Source organism: Lepisosteus oculatus, chromosome 4, assembly GCF_040954835.1.
Source record: "Lepisosteus oculatus isolate fLepOcu1 chromosome 4, fLepOcu1.hap2, whole genome shotgun sequence".
In the NCBI taxonomy this organism is placed as follows: domain Eukaryota; kingdom Metazoa; phylum Chordata; class Actinopteri; order Semionotiformes; family Lepisosteidae; genus Lepisosteus; species Lepisosteus oculatus.
In genome coordinates, this window is record NC_090699.1 from 49,212,595 (window position 1) to 49,228,219 (window position 15,625).

General features: G+C 36.3%; 1 protein-coding gene across 1 annotated transcript; it reads left to right on the forward strand.

Moving 5' to 3' along the window:
- Nucleotides 1-4,532: 4,532 nt before the first annotated feature.
- Nucleotides 4,533-6,055, forward strand: rhol (rhodopsin, like). The gene has a single exon (XM_006630625.3). The coding sequence runs from the start codon at nucleotides 4,641-4,643 to the stop codon at nucleotides 5,703-5,705; it is 1,065 nt and encodes a 354-aa protein (XP_006630688.1). The 5' UTR covers nucleotides 4,533-4,640; the 3' UTR covers nucleotides 5,706-6,055.
- The last annotated feature ends 9,570 nt before the right edge of the window (nucleotides 6,056-15,625 follow it).

The window sequence follows — 15,625 nt, forward strand, 5'->3', positions numbered from 1 at the left end:
AAATACATTTACTGTTACCATCCAGTAGTGCCCTCATGTTCTTGTTTTACTGCAAAGTTAGTGTAATTTAATGAATTGCTTTTCAGTGGCTTTCAGCATTCATAACAATTATAGTATTGTAGTTGATACAGTACCTTACAGACTGAAGACGCTCCTTTAATCTGTGAATGCCATTTATACCTCAAATTATTTTGGTTCCTCTTCTTTGACTACTTTTCTTGAATGCTTTTAGAATTTTGCTATTGAAAACATTTTATACAAAACAGAGAAAAGCTTCTTAAAGCCAAACTTCATGACACATTTTAGGTAAAGTGTAGCAGCACATTACTCAATGCTTAGAAGCTTCACTAAATCACTTGTTATTTTCGTCTTGGAATATATATCACTTACATATTAGATACAGTGACAAATGAAACACTGGACCTTATAAATGATTAGAAAAACAGCTTGTCCTGTGATATGTACAATGTATCCTTTTGTAATATTACTTTATTGATACAGAAAGAATAAATTACATAAATGTTCATAACCATCTTTATTATCTCTGTTCAAGTCTTTGCATTTTGATTTACAGTCACATTCCTGTTATCACTCAGGTGAACTATCCTTTCCATTAGGATTTAAATTTATATGCTTAAGCTACTGGTACTGAACAAGACCTGGACTAAGGAGCATTTTATATCTTGCCTAAGATAATCTGTCTCAATATCGCTTAAGGTTAATGGAGCAAAAATTAACAAAAACAAATGAATCACTCGATATGAATGCTCCATTAAAATGTTTACAGTGGTGTACCATGGTAATAATCTTGTAACATGTAGTAAAGCACAGGTGGTGAAAGCATTATGAGAGCCACATTAAGCAAATATTAAATGCAGAAGGTTAGAAAAGTGCATAGGTGGCATATGCCTTCATCATTTTGACACAGTGTCTAGAAAAAATGAAAGGAAAAAGCCTAAAGAGCTGGCTTCAAAAATGAAGCAGCAGTTAAAGTTGATTGTGTGCCAGAAGGTAATACAATGTTTTCAGTGGGATGTTAAGTCTATAACTGACCACACATCGATGCTCCTATCAGTCAGAAGAGCGGAGTGAAGGTGAGAGCACACACTTCACTTTTGTGTACATACCAGAATCAAGACATCCTGTGGGGCATACATTGAAAACAAATCCAAACCATCAAAATAAGCTGGACTTCAACCGGTCTAAAGGGAAAACATGCGCTCAGGTTCAGCAATTAGTATTTAAGAAAATAACCCCCCTTGTATTAAAGCCTTCCCAGCCAAAGGCTATGCCCTCAGGATCAGGAAGTTTACAATTTGTAACGTGAGACTAGATCTTGTTTTCTTAGTGTAAAAGGGAAAGCCTGTTTCTTTGTGAATAAAAAGGAACAAAAAGAAAGAAAAGAAAGGAGTCTCTTAGGATTCCTGACCTGGTGTTATGCAAATGGCCATTAACCACATGAAAACAGAAATATGGAGTCCATTACCCTACAGCTAGAAATGGTAACAATAAAATGTTACAGAAAGCAATTGTCTTGGAGTGTTTGTGGCTAATTTATTTTTTTAGAGCACCAGGTCATGCTGCAGATGTGTATCGCATTTGTGTGTTTTTCTTGGCAGAGTTCAACAATATTAAAATGCAGCATATCCCTTTGTTATTGCCCCAGAGATATATATTAATGCCTCAGCACCCGTGTTTTAAAAATATTTTTAAATTGCTTGTCAGCTTTAGAGTTTCATACCAACCCATCATTATTGACCTCAACTGACATTCTTTAACATTTCACTCTGAAAAAGGCCACGTGCGTCCCCTTTTTTTTGTCTTTTACAATTTAATCTTGAAATCATTGTTAGAAAGTTGCATGGTACATGTTATACTTGAGGCCAAAGCACACAAATAGCATTAAGATGTTAAAATAAACATATTTTAAAATAATAAACATATTCTAAAATGAAAACAGTACAGATTGTGATCCCGGGGGAAAATTGCAGTTTTCCACACATACACAATACTAACAGATTGAGTGATAGAAAGAGGAATCCACAGCAAATCATGTGTTTTTTAGGATTAAGCTTATTTAGCTTTTTGGTTGTATTTCAGCACGATGACTGAAGACAGAAAAAAATGCAGGGACATAAGACAATATAAATCATCTGTCAATGAGAAGTTTTTGTAGGTTCTCCAGTTTGTGTTAACCACTTTTACAAGAGTTCTGTAGGTGAGATTCCGAGCACAGAGATTCAAACAGACATTTTAGATTCTTCTATCTTAAACTGAAGTACATTTAGAAAAGCTATATTTAGGGGATATATTAATATTCCACAAAAGCACTGTTATATCTGCTTGCCACTAGAGGGAGTACAATACCCACATCTCTCACAGCAAAATGTGACAGTTTGTTGGCAGATAATTTCTCCTCATTCTCAACTTAATGTTTATTGTTGTATTATTTACCAAGTACTTTATTTTTCATCTACATTTAGAACTTTAATTCCCCTTAGTTTTTGAAAAGCAAATATTTTTCTTGTTTTTCCACTTTAAAGCCTGCTAATCAGCAAGAAGTATAGTTATACAATGATAAAAAATGTCTCATGTCTCATGTCTTTAAATGTCTATTTAAAACTATAAATATATAAATGGTATCTGACTTCTTTTACTATGCTTGCACTTAGTATCCACTACATTCAATAAGAAAACACCTGTTCAGAATTTGAGAAATTTGAGAATTTGAAAAATGCTGTATAAATGTTAATCCAGCTCTTCATGTACATTACTCAGTCCCCTTTTTTAGTTGCATCGCTTATTATAGAAATAAAACATCCTCAGCAAAGCAAAAATTGATAAAATCACTTACTTACATGTTCAACTATAGTGCTTAACAAATGCACATACCCAGCAGTGTCTATCAAACCTTGCACAGCACTTTAACTTTGTTTTCTAAAATAAATTTAGAGGAAAAGTACACTGTACTGTCAAGACACTTTTTGAATACACCTGTTACAAATAACAGTAGGTTAGAAGATTGACCACAAGGTGTCTCTTTAAGACACTAAAACGACAAAACCAACTCCAAGAATAACTATTCGTAATCTTAAAATCCTTTTAATGCAATTCCCACAACAGATCTGCTGAACCCTGTCATTAACAGTTTAGATGGTCTTTCACAGCCACCTCCCTCATCTCTAATAGGATAACCTATGAACCAATGTCACGTTTCTTCTTCCTATTACATCACTCAACAGTATTTTTGCTTTGCTTCTGTAAAGTATTAGAGTCATATAAAATAAGAACATCATTCTATATCAGGTCTGAGTTGAATATATTTTCCCATGTGATGTAAGAAACAGATGACACATGAAGACACATTACAGTACAGTATATCTCAGTGCTCTTTTTGGCCATACATATTCCCTATTATGTTAACAGACAATGTATACAGTAGATACCTAGCATGTTTGTCATATTGAGAGAAACCAGGATACAATTTTAGTACATTGCAATCACATCTCTTTTAGGTTTTAATGTCAAATATTTTAATACAAATATGAAAGTAGGACTTTACTGAAGGGGAAAAAATGAAATAGAAAAACAAGCTTATTAAATGGGGTACGTCAGTTACAAAAGTTTAAAAATATATTTGCATCAGTATATTGAATATACTGTTAATGTTAATGGTAAAACAGGTTGTGAGGAGATTTATCCAAAGGATCCTTTATTGAAGTAAGGACAAGGTGATGCAGGTATAGCACTAAGCATGAGTACAGATAAACAGGGAAGGATTTAAATCCTCGGGCAAAGTAAGCAGATCTCTCACAGACACAAATACATCTTTTTACATCTGTAATGAGCAACACTATAATGCTAAAATCACCCTCCCTGTCTGTTTCTCTAATTTTAGTTTTTAGATGTTCCAAATTATACAAATAGCCAAAATCTAATTTCTATTTATCAGTACAAGACACACTTCCTAAGTACCTTCTCCAACATTTTAAGCCCTTGGAAAGATACTGTATATCTGGCGTGCCTCAAAATGTATATTAAAACCATTATTAAGCCTACTAATCGCCACTGGGTTGTGCTGCAATAATGTAATATGTAGGAAATTCCAGAAAATAAAACCACAAATTCCATTAGTAAAAAGCAGCACTTTGCTCTTCAAGAGCTGCCACGGTTGCAAATTTTAAAATCTTTAAATTTTGAAAACGGTTACTCAGTCTCAATGGAAAGCAGGTTTTATATGTACATTATTACAACTTTAAAAAAGAAAACAGTCACAATAAATTTGCAGATTTCTTGTAATTAATGTAGTAGGTAAACTTTTGAATGCATGTAGCAAGGATTTTCGTGCTCATAATAGTAATTCAGATTAACCACTCATGAGAAAAGTCTTTAATACATATAGGCAGCTGCAACCTTAATAACTTGATGAGTAGCCAGTTATGTTTGCAGTCTTGGCTGGATTATTTATTAGAGTGGCCTAAATTGCTTTGTGCTGATGAAACATAAATGCTAATCCAGGGTGGCTCTTTAAAAGCACCTAAACAGGACTTGGATCCATCTGTAGCAAGGTCCAAATCCATCTCTCAGCAGTCCAGCCAGACGGAACAACATCTCTCGAGGGCTGACCGAGAACCGCAACCATGAATGGCACAGAGGGCCCCAATTTCTACGTGCCCATGTCAAATGCAACTGGCGTGGTGAGAAGCCCATTCGAATACCCACAGTACTACCTTGCTGAACCATGGAAGTTCTCCGCACTGGCAGCGTACATGTTCTTCTTGATCATCACCGGCTTCCCCATCAATTTCCTCACCCTGTACGTCACCATCGAGCACAAGAAGCTGAGAACCCCGCTAAATTACATTCTTTTAAATCTGGCTGTAGGTGATCTCTTCATGGTCTTCGGAGGATTCACCACCACGATGTACACTTCGATGAATGGCTACTTTGTCTTCGGCACCACTGGCTGCAACATTGAAGGATTCTTTGCTACCCTTGGTGGCATGATTTCCCTCTGGTCCCTTGTGGTCTTGGCCGTCGAGAGGTACCTAGTGGTCTGCAAGCCCATGAGCAATTTCAGGTTCGGCGAATCCCATTCCATCATGGGTGTTTTATTCACCTGGGTGATGGCCTGCGCCTGTGCTGTTCCTCCCCTCTTCGGATGGTCCAGGTACATTCCTGAGGGCATGCAGTGCTCGTGCGGAATTGACTACTACACCCTGAAACCCGAGGTAAACAACGAGTCCTTTGTCATCTACATGTTCACTGTCCACCTCCTCCTGCCGTTCAGTGTTGTCTTCTTCTGCTACGGCCGCCTGGTCTGCACTGTCAAGGCAGCTGCCGCCCAACAGCAGGAGTCTGAAACCACCCAGAGGGCCGAGAGGGAAGTCACCCGCATGGTTGTTCTCATGGTCATCTCTTACATAGTCTGCTGGACTCCCTATGGCAGTGTAGCTTGGTACATCTTCACCCACAAGGGAGCTGATTTTGGCCCAGTCTTCATGACAGGTCCGGCATTTTTTGCCAAGAGCTCAGCCCTATACAACCCTCTCATCTACGTCTGCATGAATAAGCAGTTCCGTCACTGCATGATTACAACCCTCTGCTGCGGAAAGAATCCATTCGAAGAGGAGGAGGGCGCATCCACTACTGCATCCAAGACAGAGGCCTCTTCAGTCTCTTCCAGTCAGGTGTCTCCTGCATAAAGCTCCTCTCTTCAAAGGGCCTAAGAAACACGATCAACGGAAAATATTTCTGCTACCGGAACCGACTGAATGCTATGTCTACAGAAATAACATAATGAACTTTTTTGTATTTTTACAAATCAGTTTGTTAAACCAAAAGACTGTTGAATCAGAAGGCGACACACTGTGTCCACATCACTGTTGTTTCTGTATGTACAGTAAGTCCAATGTAATGGTGCATAAGATGTTTTTTTAGACAAGAGGAAATATCTTAAATCTTTTACAGTTGGATTCTACCTGTAACCAGCTTAATGTGATTGTAGAGGCATGTAATCAATGCAACGTAAAATAAAAAGCACTTTGCAAATGTCTTACTGTGTCTCTAGACTTTTAATTTCTGTTTCTTTATAGTTCATATTTTCTATAGTTTAAAAAAGCATACACATTTTTGCAAAAACAAAAAAAGGTGTTTGATTTTTTTACAATTGTCTTACTTTAAAATATTAGTGTGATTTCACACTACTCTTTATTTAAATACTTCGGAAAGTGTTTATTATTGCAGGGTCTAAACTGTAGATTATAAATATAACAATTACTATTATCTGAGCAGGGTTCTAGAGTAATATTCCCATTTAGCAAAGACTCTGTGCTTCAGTTATTCTTATCTCAACATTTTTCTTTTGTGAAGGTGTGGTTTGCTCACTTTGGTAGCAAGAACGGTAGAAATCCAAAGAACTTTGAAACATATTGTGAAAATATAATTTAGCTTCAAGTATTTCATTTTATAAAAAATGTAAAGGCTCCTTACATTTATCTAACCTAGATATTTTTTTTGCACACTTTCGTATGTCAAGATGACCATACTCATTCAGAGGATTCAGAGCGAGCATCCAGTGTGAGGTTCCAATTTTATAAATATATTTTTATAGAGTTAGTGCTCTTTGGAAGTATAGATGTAATGTTTATAGTCAGATTGTTGATTCAGAGGCTCTGCTAATCAGAAGGATCTAGCTCTCCTTGAAGCAAGGTCGAAGTATATTATCACAATGTCACTCTAAACAATAAGCACCTGATACTCCCTAAGATGGATTAGGAAATAAAAATATGTAACATGCATTAAGCAGCATTTGTGAGAATTTAACCATCGCAAGGTTTCCCATTAGCCCCAGAATATCTAATAGAAACAAAAGAAATAAATGGAAAGTTTATTAAAAACCTTATGTATCTTGAAACGCAGTTAACAAATAACTACAGTCATTTATGATGTTAGTGATTACATAATACTGCTACTTTTTAAATGCATTGAAGGTAAGTAACTTTAGAAAGTGTAAGCATATTTCAATGTTGTAGTATTATATTTTACACAAAGAAAGTTGCACATTAATAAAAAAAATCACCATTTGAAAAATAATATATAATGATATATCCTATATTTATATCTAATTAGATATATTGATATTAAGAAACATACAGGTTTAAAATAACTCCATGTTTGTAAAAGGCAGTTACAAATCATGTGAACATATTCACCATAAAGAAACTACAAAAATGATAATTATAAATTATTTTATTAATTTGAGTTATCATGCATTAAAACAAAATCATTACTGTATTCATACAATTTTCAATAAGACCAACTAAAATCCAGTATCACTCAACAGCATTACTGGTTTACAACTGGAGGTAACAGATAGTTTTGATGTTGCCAAGTAATTACTCCTAGTTAAATCATGAGAAAAAACAACTCCATATTATATCCTTATTTACTCGGGAAACACCATAGATTCCAATTTTCATTGAGGCCTTTTGGTTTTAGTGTCTGTAATTCATGGATCTACTTTGACTGAGTGGTGAGTTGTAGCCAGTCAGGTTATTTACTGTCAAGGTAATGGAAATTAAAATTGCTCAAATAAGTCATACTAAAAAATAAAAAAAAAAATCAGTGGACTTTAAATAAATACTTTTTCTGGACATCACCCCATTTGTCATGTACTGTAGGACACACTGATATGATGCGCAGAGAAGCCTCTCAAGAGAAGTCACCTTTAAAGGCACTATATAAAATAAAGTTTATTATTATTATTATATTGTAAGATCCATGCACCCCTGCTGACAGGAGAGGGTACTGCAGCCTATGTTCCAGTAGATGATGGGATGTTATAACCAGAGGGTCATAATGGGAGCACGTGATCATTTGCTCTATTACTTTCTCTTGTGTAAGCAAACATTATTGCTATTTTTTATTTCTTAACACATATAAGTTTTACTTATATTTAGAAGTTAAAAGCAAGGAATATTATTTTTCAGAACAGTAAAAATGATGATGATACCAGTGTCCGCAAACTAGCCAGATCTAAATGCTTCCAAATCATATTTCGTCCCAACAATCAAGCAGACTATGCATTAAGGTGTAAAGAAAGCTTGTGCAGAATGTTTATTCCAGGAATTCTAATCTCCAAAGATGATCCTCATTTAAAATGTGTGATAGAATCTGAATCCCCTTTGATCCTGTAATGTAGAACACCGGCAGCAAACAACATTTAAAGAGTTATCAGAGAGGAGAATAGGAATGTCATCATTAAGTATGTAATTATGGGTCCGCTGCAGTCTACAGCGTCGGAGGGGAACATCATTGTAAATAAAAACCTGAAGTCTATATGGAGATGCAAGTGGAGGACAGGTAAAGAAATGTCAGGATTAAACCAAAAAGACAACAAAGAAGTAAAAATTAATTTTAAATGTTGTCAGGGTTAAGATCCCTCTAAGACCTTTATGCGGCAGAGAGTTAAGTAAATACATGCTCACTTCCCTTTCCATATGAATTTTAAACCTCTAGTGTGCAATCTATCCCAGTACCTTAATGGGAAAGGAAGAGGGATCAGTATTACAGTATGTAAGATTACAAGTAATTTAAGTGAGAAAACACATTTATTTGTATTATGTCTGTCAAAGTCAGTGTTTTCCTGTTTGAAAATATTAATGAGATTACTTACTGTGATAACATAAAGAGGAATACTGAGGTACTGTATCTGCAATGTTTGAGCAGTCGCACAATTGGGAATAGGAAAATTAAATTACTGCAAAATTTAAAGGCAGTAATGAAGAATTGACCCAAATTATTTTATACTTTGATAGAACACTCATGTCATCAAGTAATTCACAGAGAGTGGGAAACATTGTCTCTGTGTAAAAATATATAGTATCAAGAGCACAGAGCAATCAGCAATGTTGTGTTCAATGTTCATGGACCAGTTTCCAAAGAAATGGCAAACAACAGAATTGAAAGTGAGCATCTCTTATAAGTCCCCCCCACCAGCAGTAGAATACTGGGAAGAAAACATGTTGTTTGTTTGTTCATTATCCCCATTGCTTTTGGCATTTGGAATTTAATCAAACCTGGCCCCAATTCAATTTTTCAATTCAATTCCAGCTGTATTATCTCACAGCACAGTCCAATACAACAATACAACAGAATTAAACAGCAACACCAAAGTGTTCAGGACAACAATGTTTCAGGAGATAAAACAGTTATTTTACTTTGTTTGAGAACTGGATTGCAGAGGGAATGAAATAGTTTCTAATCTATTACCGTGGGACAGGATTATTTTAGTCAATTACCATTATTACCGTCTGACACCTAGGGGGATAGAGCATCTTCAGTATTGAAGTATATACTGTTAATTCACAGTGGAGGGGATAAGCCACACACACCATTATACTTTTAGTCTTCTTTAGAACCCTGTATTCTTAGACTGCATTTGGGTTGAGCTGATCTGCCCCAATGATTTTGCTAATTATCGTTACTATGTTTCCCAAACCATTACAGTTTTATGTGCCTATACTGCATATTCTAGAACCTTGAACAAGAACCTTCTTGGTGTTTAATGAGTGAATGGCATGGGAGAAAACAATGCCTATACCTGCAGTCATGATGTTGTGGAGACACCAAACATCTTTAACAAAGACCATCTGATCTTGGTAAACCCATTTGGTCATACATGCCTCCAGCCACTATCACAGATCCACAGCTTTCTACTTATCACCACAGCAAATCAGTCATGGGATGAAATTGGGCATAGGACCTTTGATACCAAACCTACTGTAGGTCTTTGTTAATAAGGGATATAATGGAAGACTGTACAGGTACATATCTCTTCTAAAAGGAGGTGTCATTTAAAAAAGAAGGAAACATGCTTGATCCAAAAGTCAGATACAATCCAGAAGGAATGCAATCAGTTCAAGATTTATCCTTTTTCATGCCCAACAATGACTTCCTTTGCTAAAGAAGTGCCTACAGCACACCAGTGTCTGCAGGAGAAACACATGATAAATAGATCTGAGAAATCTAATGATTTTCCTAATCATATTGTATGTCAAGTGTCTAATTTAGAGTAAAACAGGTGAAATGTTGAGTTTATCTGCATGAGATCTGACATTGATACCCCCTGTGCTAATCTAACAGCAGGATCTTTGAAAAGAACTCATTGCTATGGAGTCTCAAAGCTAATAAATGATTGGTCTGCCTGCCTTTAAAGTTGTAATTCTGCCTAGGTCTATATGTATAAGAAACTCAGTACAATGTCTAAACAGCATATTTAAATTCTGATTTCTGTTAGCTTACCATTAGAAAAAGCGATGAGCATGTTGTAGAAATTCAATAGTTTTAATAACATGGGATTTAGGGATGTGTGAAGCAAGCACTTTAGAATTATATTTAATTCAGTTGTTTAATTCACTGCTTTCTATAGAATGTGTTGGTCATTGACAAAGTCATGGTCAAAATCAGTTTAACTTCTAACCATGTGCAAAATGTCTCATTTTGTGAAGGTACTGTATTAAAATACCAGTGGCAGGCATGCAAAGACTTCAGACAATGGACCTGTGATCTGATAGCAACAAGGCTCATGTCTCATTGAAGTGCAAAACAGAAAAAAGAGACAGAGTTGGAAAAAGTGTTGAAGAAACAGAGCTATAATACAATTGATTCCAGTCAACTTGGGCTGGGGGGGTAACATACCACTGATTCCATGCTGAGAATAGAAAAGAATATAGTTTTGTCTGTTGAGTCTCATAAAGGTTGTGGAGGACACAAAATAAATGTGAGACAAGAGCTGTGGGGGAGAAATAAAAAAAATGTTCATATTGATGGGGTTGGGGGGAAAGGAAGCTAAAGATGACTTTACCTTCATCCCAACAAACAACTGAAATCTCCCCCAGAAAAAAGCCCCAGGGAAATGAAAGATCCCCAACTGCGAACCCCTCCATACCTGGTCCCCTCACTTTGTCAGATCCGTAGCATGTATATGTCTGTGACATGAAGGCAAAACACTGTTGTCCCTTTCATCACAATTCAATCAAAAACACCAGAAATTCTGCCTTAGTAAAAAAGGTCACATATACAGGTATAGAGGTAAATGTCTATTCATCAACAGTCAAAAATAATCACAAAAAAGATCCTTCTTTTACAGTCCACTAGAAAACATTCTAGGTGCACCTAGAATGGCAGATGTAAGAATGTGCCATTTAAAAATGCATTAAACAGTAGCATAACAACATGCAAGGTCAAATGATATTAACCCATATGCACAATTATGACAAGTGAATATCACAGAGGATATTTTTGCTCTGAAAAAATGATGTTGTTATTCCTTCTGATTTGATGATTTGAGCCAATGCCTGCTCCCATGCGTATACTGTAACTAAACTGTCACCTGGAGTGCCAAATTAAATGGGATATGAGATTTGAAACCTTAGCTATATCAGGTTTAGAAATCAATAAAAAATCAAACTTAAAGATTTTGCAACTTGCCCATTGTCATTCCACTCTGCAAGGATACACCACTATTGCTCTTTGCACCACCGCCTGTGTTATTGCCATAGAGCAGAAATCACAACAATTAATGTCTTTCAGATTTATAAATCCAGAATGCATCTTTAAGCATTATTAAACCTTAGCTATATCAGACTTTGTGATTATGAACCTTTCTTGAAGACTCACTATGTAGACATTGCTGTAACATCGGCTGTTTTTAGTTTAACAACTTTGTATTCTGTCCATTTTTTTAACCTGAAACTTGGTTCAGTTTTGAAATCATTACCTGAGTAGTTGAGATTTTTGAGGTTTTAAGCCAATGTATATACAGTATGTGTGACCTGTAACGAACAGTTCTTTCCGGACCCTATGTGGACGACACAATCCGAAGAAGTGGGGAAACACTAGGAAAACGTCATGCAGGAATACGGGGCTGAACACAGGGGGGCGTGTTCAAAGTGCTCTGGTGCACGGGGGAGGTGTGGCCGAGGCAAGCAATCCAAAAGAGTAATCCATAGAGGGTATCAAAAAACACAAGAGTAAGTCCATAGCCAGGAGATCCATCCAAACAAGGAATTAAAACCATGAACCGGGTCAGAACCGGCGGACAGGGAACAGGAACGGGAACAGAGATTAAAACCTTAACGGGAGCAGGCGCTTCCAGGTTCCGGATTCATACGGTGTGGAAACCAGATGCAGAGCCAGGATGAGCGTCAGTGCCTGGCTTTTAAGGTGGGCTGGGAAAAGGGATCAGGTGCACAGAATTAAGTCTAAAGTGAAAGGGTTGGAGCACCCTTAAAGAGGGGGGACTATAATCGTGACAGCAGCTTAAGATAAGACATTTGTGATAGTTCAGGTGAGTCAAATTTCTGCAGTTTCTGGTTTTAATTGGGGAAGAAATAGGCCGAGTCCAGTGTCTAATGACTTCCCAGTACTTTGGATGGCATTATGTAATTTTGTTTTTTAAGAAAGACAGGGATAGAAGAAGAGCTGTAATCCTGAACTATCACTTCAGCATGCAGATCACAGATCTTGTGTTCCCACAAATTATCTAGAATGTTATAGCTGCTGTGTTCTGCATGTTTATATACTTCCTAAGACTTTATGTTTACAGTGCCAAATTAGAGGCATGGTCCCTCACCAAGGACATGTTAATAGGAGTGGTTATGGACCTGAATGCAATGTTCTGTGAGTCTGAGTGGAAGTCTGTTGTATTGTGTTCTGGTTCCTGGAACAGTTGAGAGCTGAGCTTGGTGTTGCAAGTAAAGGGCAATCCTATTTAAGAACCAAGCATCTATCCCCTTAATCTTCTGAACACTCAAAAGCACTTTTAAATGCTGCAATAAACTTTCTTATGCCACTTGTTAAAAGGCCTTATTGTAAAGGTTGCAAAAACTGAATTATATATATTGGTGAAAGTAAAAGAAAGTGATTATTAAACCCCAGTGTTTTTTTGTAAATGTGTCTTGATAATTACTATATTCTTCTTTAGCCTCATCTTAAAAATAGTACATCAATGAAAATTGAGATTTTCATTGGAGTATCCTTCACATAAAGGAAGGAGATAGCAGCAGTATTACTCAGATGTGTTTGTCAATATACAATTACAAGGAACCTTGTTACTACCTGTCACAATAAAAACTAATTTTTACTTCTTTGTAACATAGATATTAATGGTATTTGTTCACAAGTGTTTACAAAACAAAATATAGTTTGACATTCTCCTGAGATCAATGTACGTAGACAACCTTTTACTGCCTGAGATTAAGTTGTATAAAAATTGTAATTGTGGAAAATTTAAATTTCTTCCTAAATTGGATTTCACAGCATCCAGGTATTCTGATAATAAAAACCACAAATCTGTAGCTGTGGCAGAGCCAAACAATTCGTGTCCCTTTTAAGGCAAATTATGATGATCTTAAACTTCCATAGACAGTTTAATGTTGGTTAGAGCGTGTTTTTTCCAAACTAAGTAATATCTAAAATCAATCCCATTGAAATAGAGTTCGCTATTAATCATAAACATGACCTTAATGGAACTTGCAGTCCTTTAAATATGGCCAGTGTTATTTTCAATCTAAATGTAATACTGTGCAGCCATGAGGGTGTCTTTGCACATGCATGGAGGTTTGACTTCAAATTAAGCAGAAACGCATTCATGTAAACCAGACAATTCAGCTCACAAAAAAGCCCCAGGGCCATCAATTTTACTGCCTTCTACAATAAAGCAAGACAAAGAGTATAGAGAGAGTCAATACTCTTTGATGTCTATAAACTTCATATAAAGGCTTTAATTGATCCATATTAGTATAGAAGTGGTATCCAACACTCCATTTTGTCCCTATCAACCAAATATTTTAACACTCCAATCAGCCATACCTTCTGCAGATTGGCCAGTCCTTACACTTAATCTTTCTGTTGCCAACAATTAACAACTAGTATATGGCAATATCCCTGTTTTGAATACTAGACAATTTTCTCTCTTGTTTAGCCAGGGGATTACAACCTTTTAAATTGTGTAGAAAATTGGGTCAATAAATCAGTACCTGACAAGCAACACGGATCCTGTATTCAATCTTCAGTACACCACACAGACCTTGATAAAGTCTTTCATTGTGTACATGCAAAGCTCTTGTAATACATATGCTCTTTTAATTTCATTCTTGGAAAATATGCCTAGGGTTGGGGGCTTAAGACAGTTAAGTGCCAGAAATGTGTAACAACAACCTAATACATTTGCAGGAAAATTCTCATAATTTATTTGTTAAATGGTTCTGGAAAAATAAGCAAATATTTAAAGACCCAGAGAGTCAGCACTTAAAATAAATTAATATTACACATTAAGCATCACTAATAATTAGGTTCTCCAGATATTCAAAACATTTTAAAAGAGAAAAGTTAAATACCCTCTGGTAACAAATATTAATATATTCTTTCTGTTACTGTGTAACGCATGTGATCTGTATTCTGAATATTTTTTGATTAAATGTCACATATTCCAGAAAGCTACTGTAGTATTGTTTCATTTCCAATTTTCTTTCACAACAGGACTAAGGTTATAACATTAGGCTACAGCGTCTTTGGTCATTTTTAATAATGTGCCGTCCATCAGGAAGTTGCATATTCCTGGTAAGAGTAGCAGCAACCGGAAGGCTATCCAAGAAATTGTGAGCTTGAGGCAGGAATAAACCCTGAATGGAACACCAGACCATGGCAGGACACATGCACATGCACACAGGGAGTCAGAAAGCTAGTATATCTTTGGAAGGTGAAAGGGAAGCAGTGCACCCAGACCAAAAACATATAGAGGGAGGACTTTTTCTGTACAGAAAATGCCCGAGTCTGTAAATGAACTCAGGAGCAAGACCTTTGACACAGCAGCATTGTCCGTCTTGCTGACATATAACCCATAATGCAGAATTGTAATTTAAAATTTCTTTCCTGTGCAGAAGCTACTGATGAAAATAATCATCACAGAAATAATCAAAAGCTAAACTGCCTCATGTGCTTTATGAACAGAAACTTGAATGTTTGCAAAAAGCACAGGATTTGTTTCAAATGTTATAGAATTTATTCTCAGGAGGACAAAGATTGAGATTTTCAGCCTAGGCAAGACAACTTAGTTTGTTAATTGTAAGAAGGGTATGAACATACAGTATAAGTATATATGCAGGGTAATATGGACTCCTGGTTTGGGCTGGAGCACCTAACCTGAAGTCCCCACAGCAGAAAATCCTGTTTGAGCCGATCTGTCAACCCAAGTTCTTCTCTTTTCTTTGTTGCAGCCACCTGAAACAAAATTGTTTCTGGGGCTTTATCGGAGAGTAGCAAGGTTTTCCTTGTATGGTGTTTAAATTATTGTTGTAGTTGTTTAACAATGGAGGAGTTTATTTGTGATTTATGTTGCTTGAGCCAATGAAAAATAGCTCTGCACCCTGCTGAGTTTGATGCCTTATTCTTTGAAATTTAGTTCCCTTCAAAACATGGAATGCAGTCAACCCAAACAGGGGATGTGGCACTCACTGACACAACACTGAGACTTCCATCCTCTCCCCAGGTTATGCAAAACTTGATTCATGCAAATTCACCTTTACATAAAATAACCCAGGGATCCCATAGTATGTTTTAA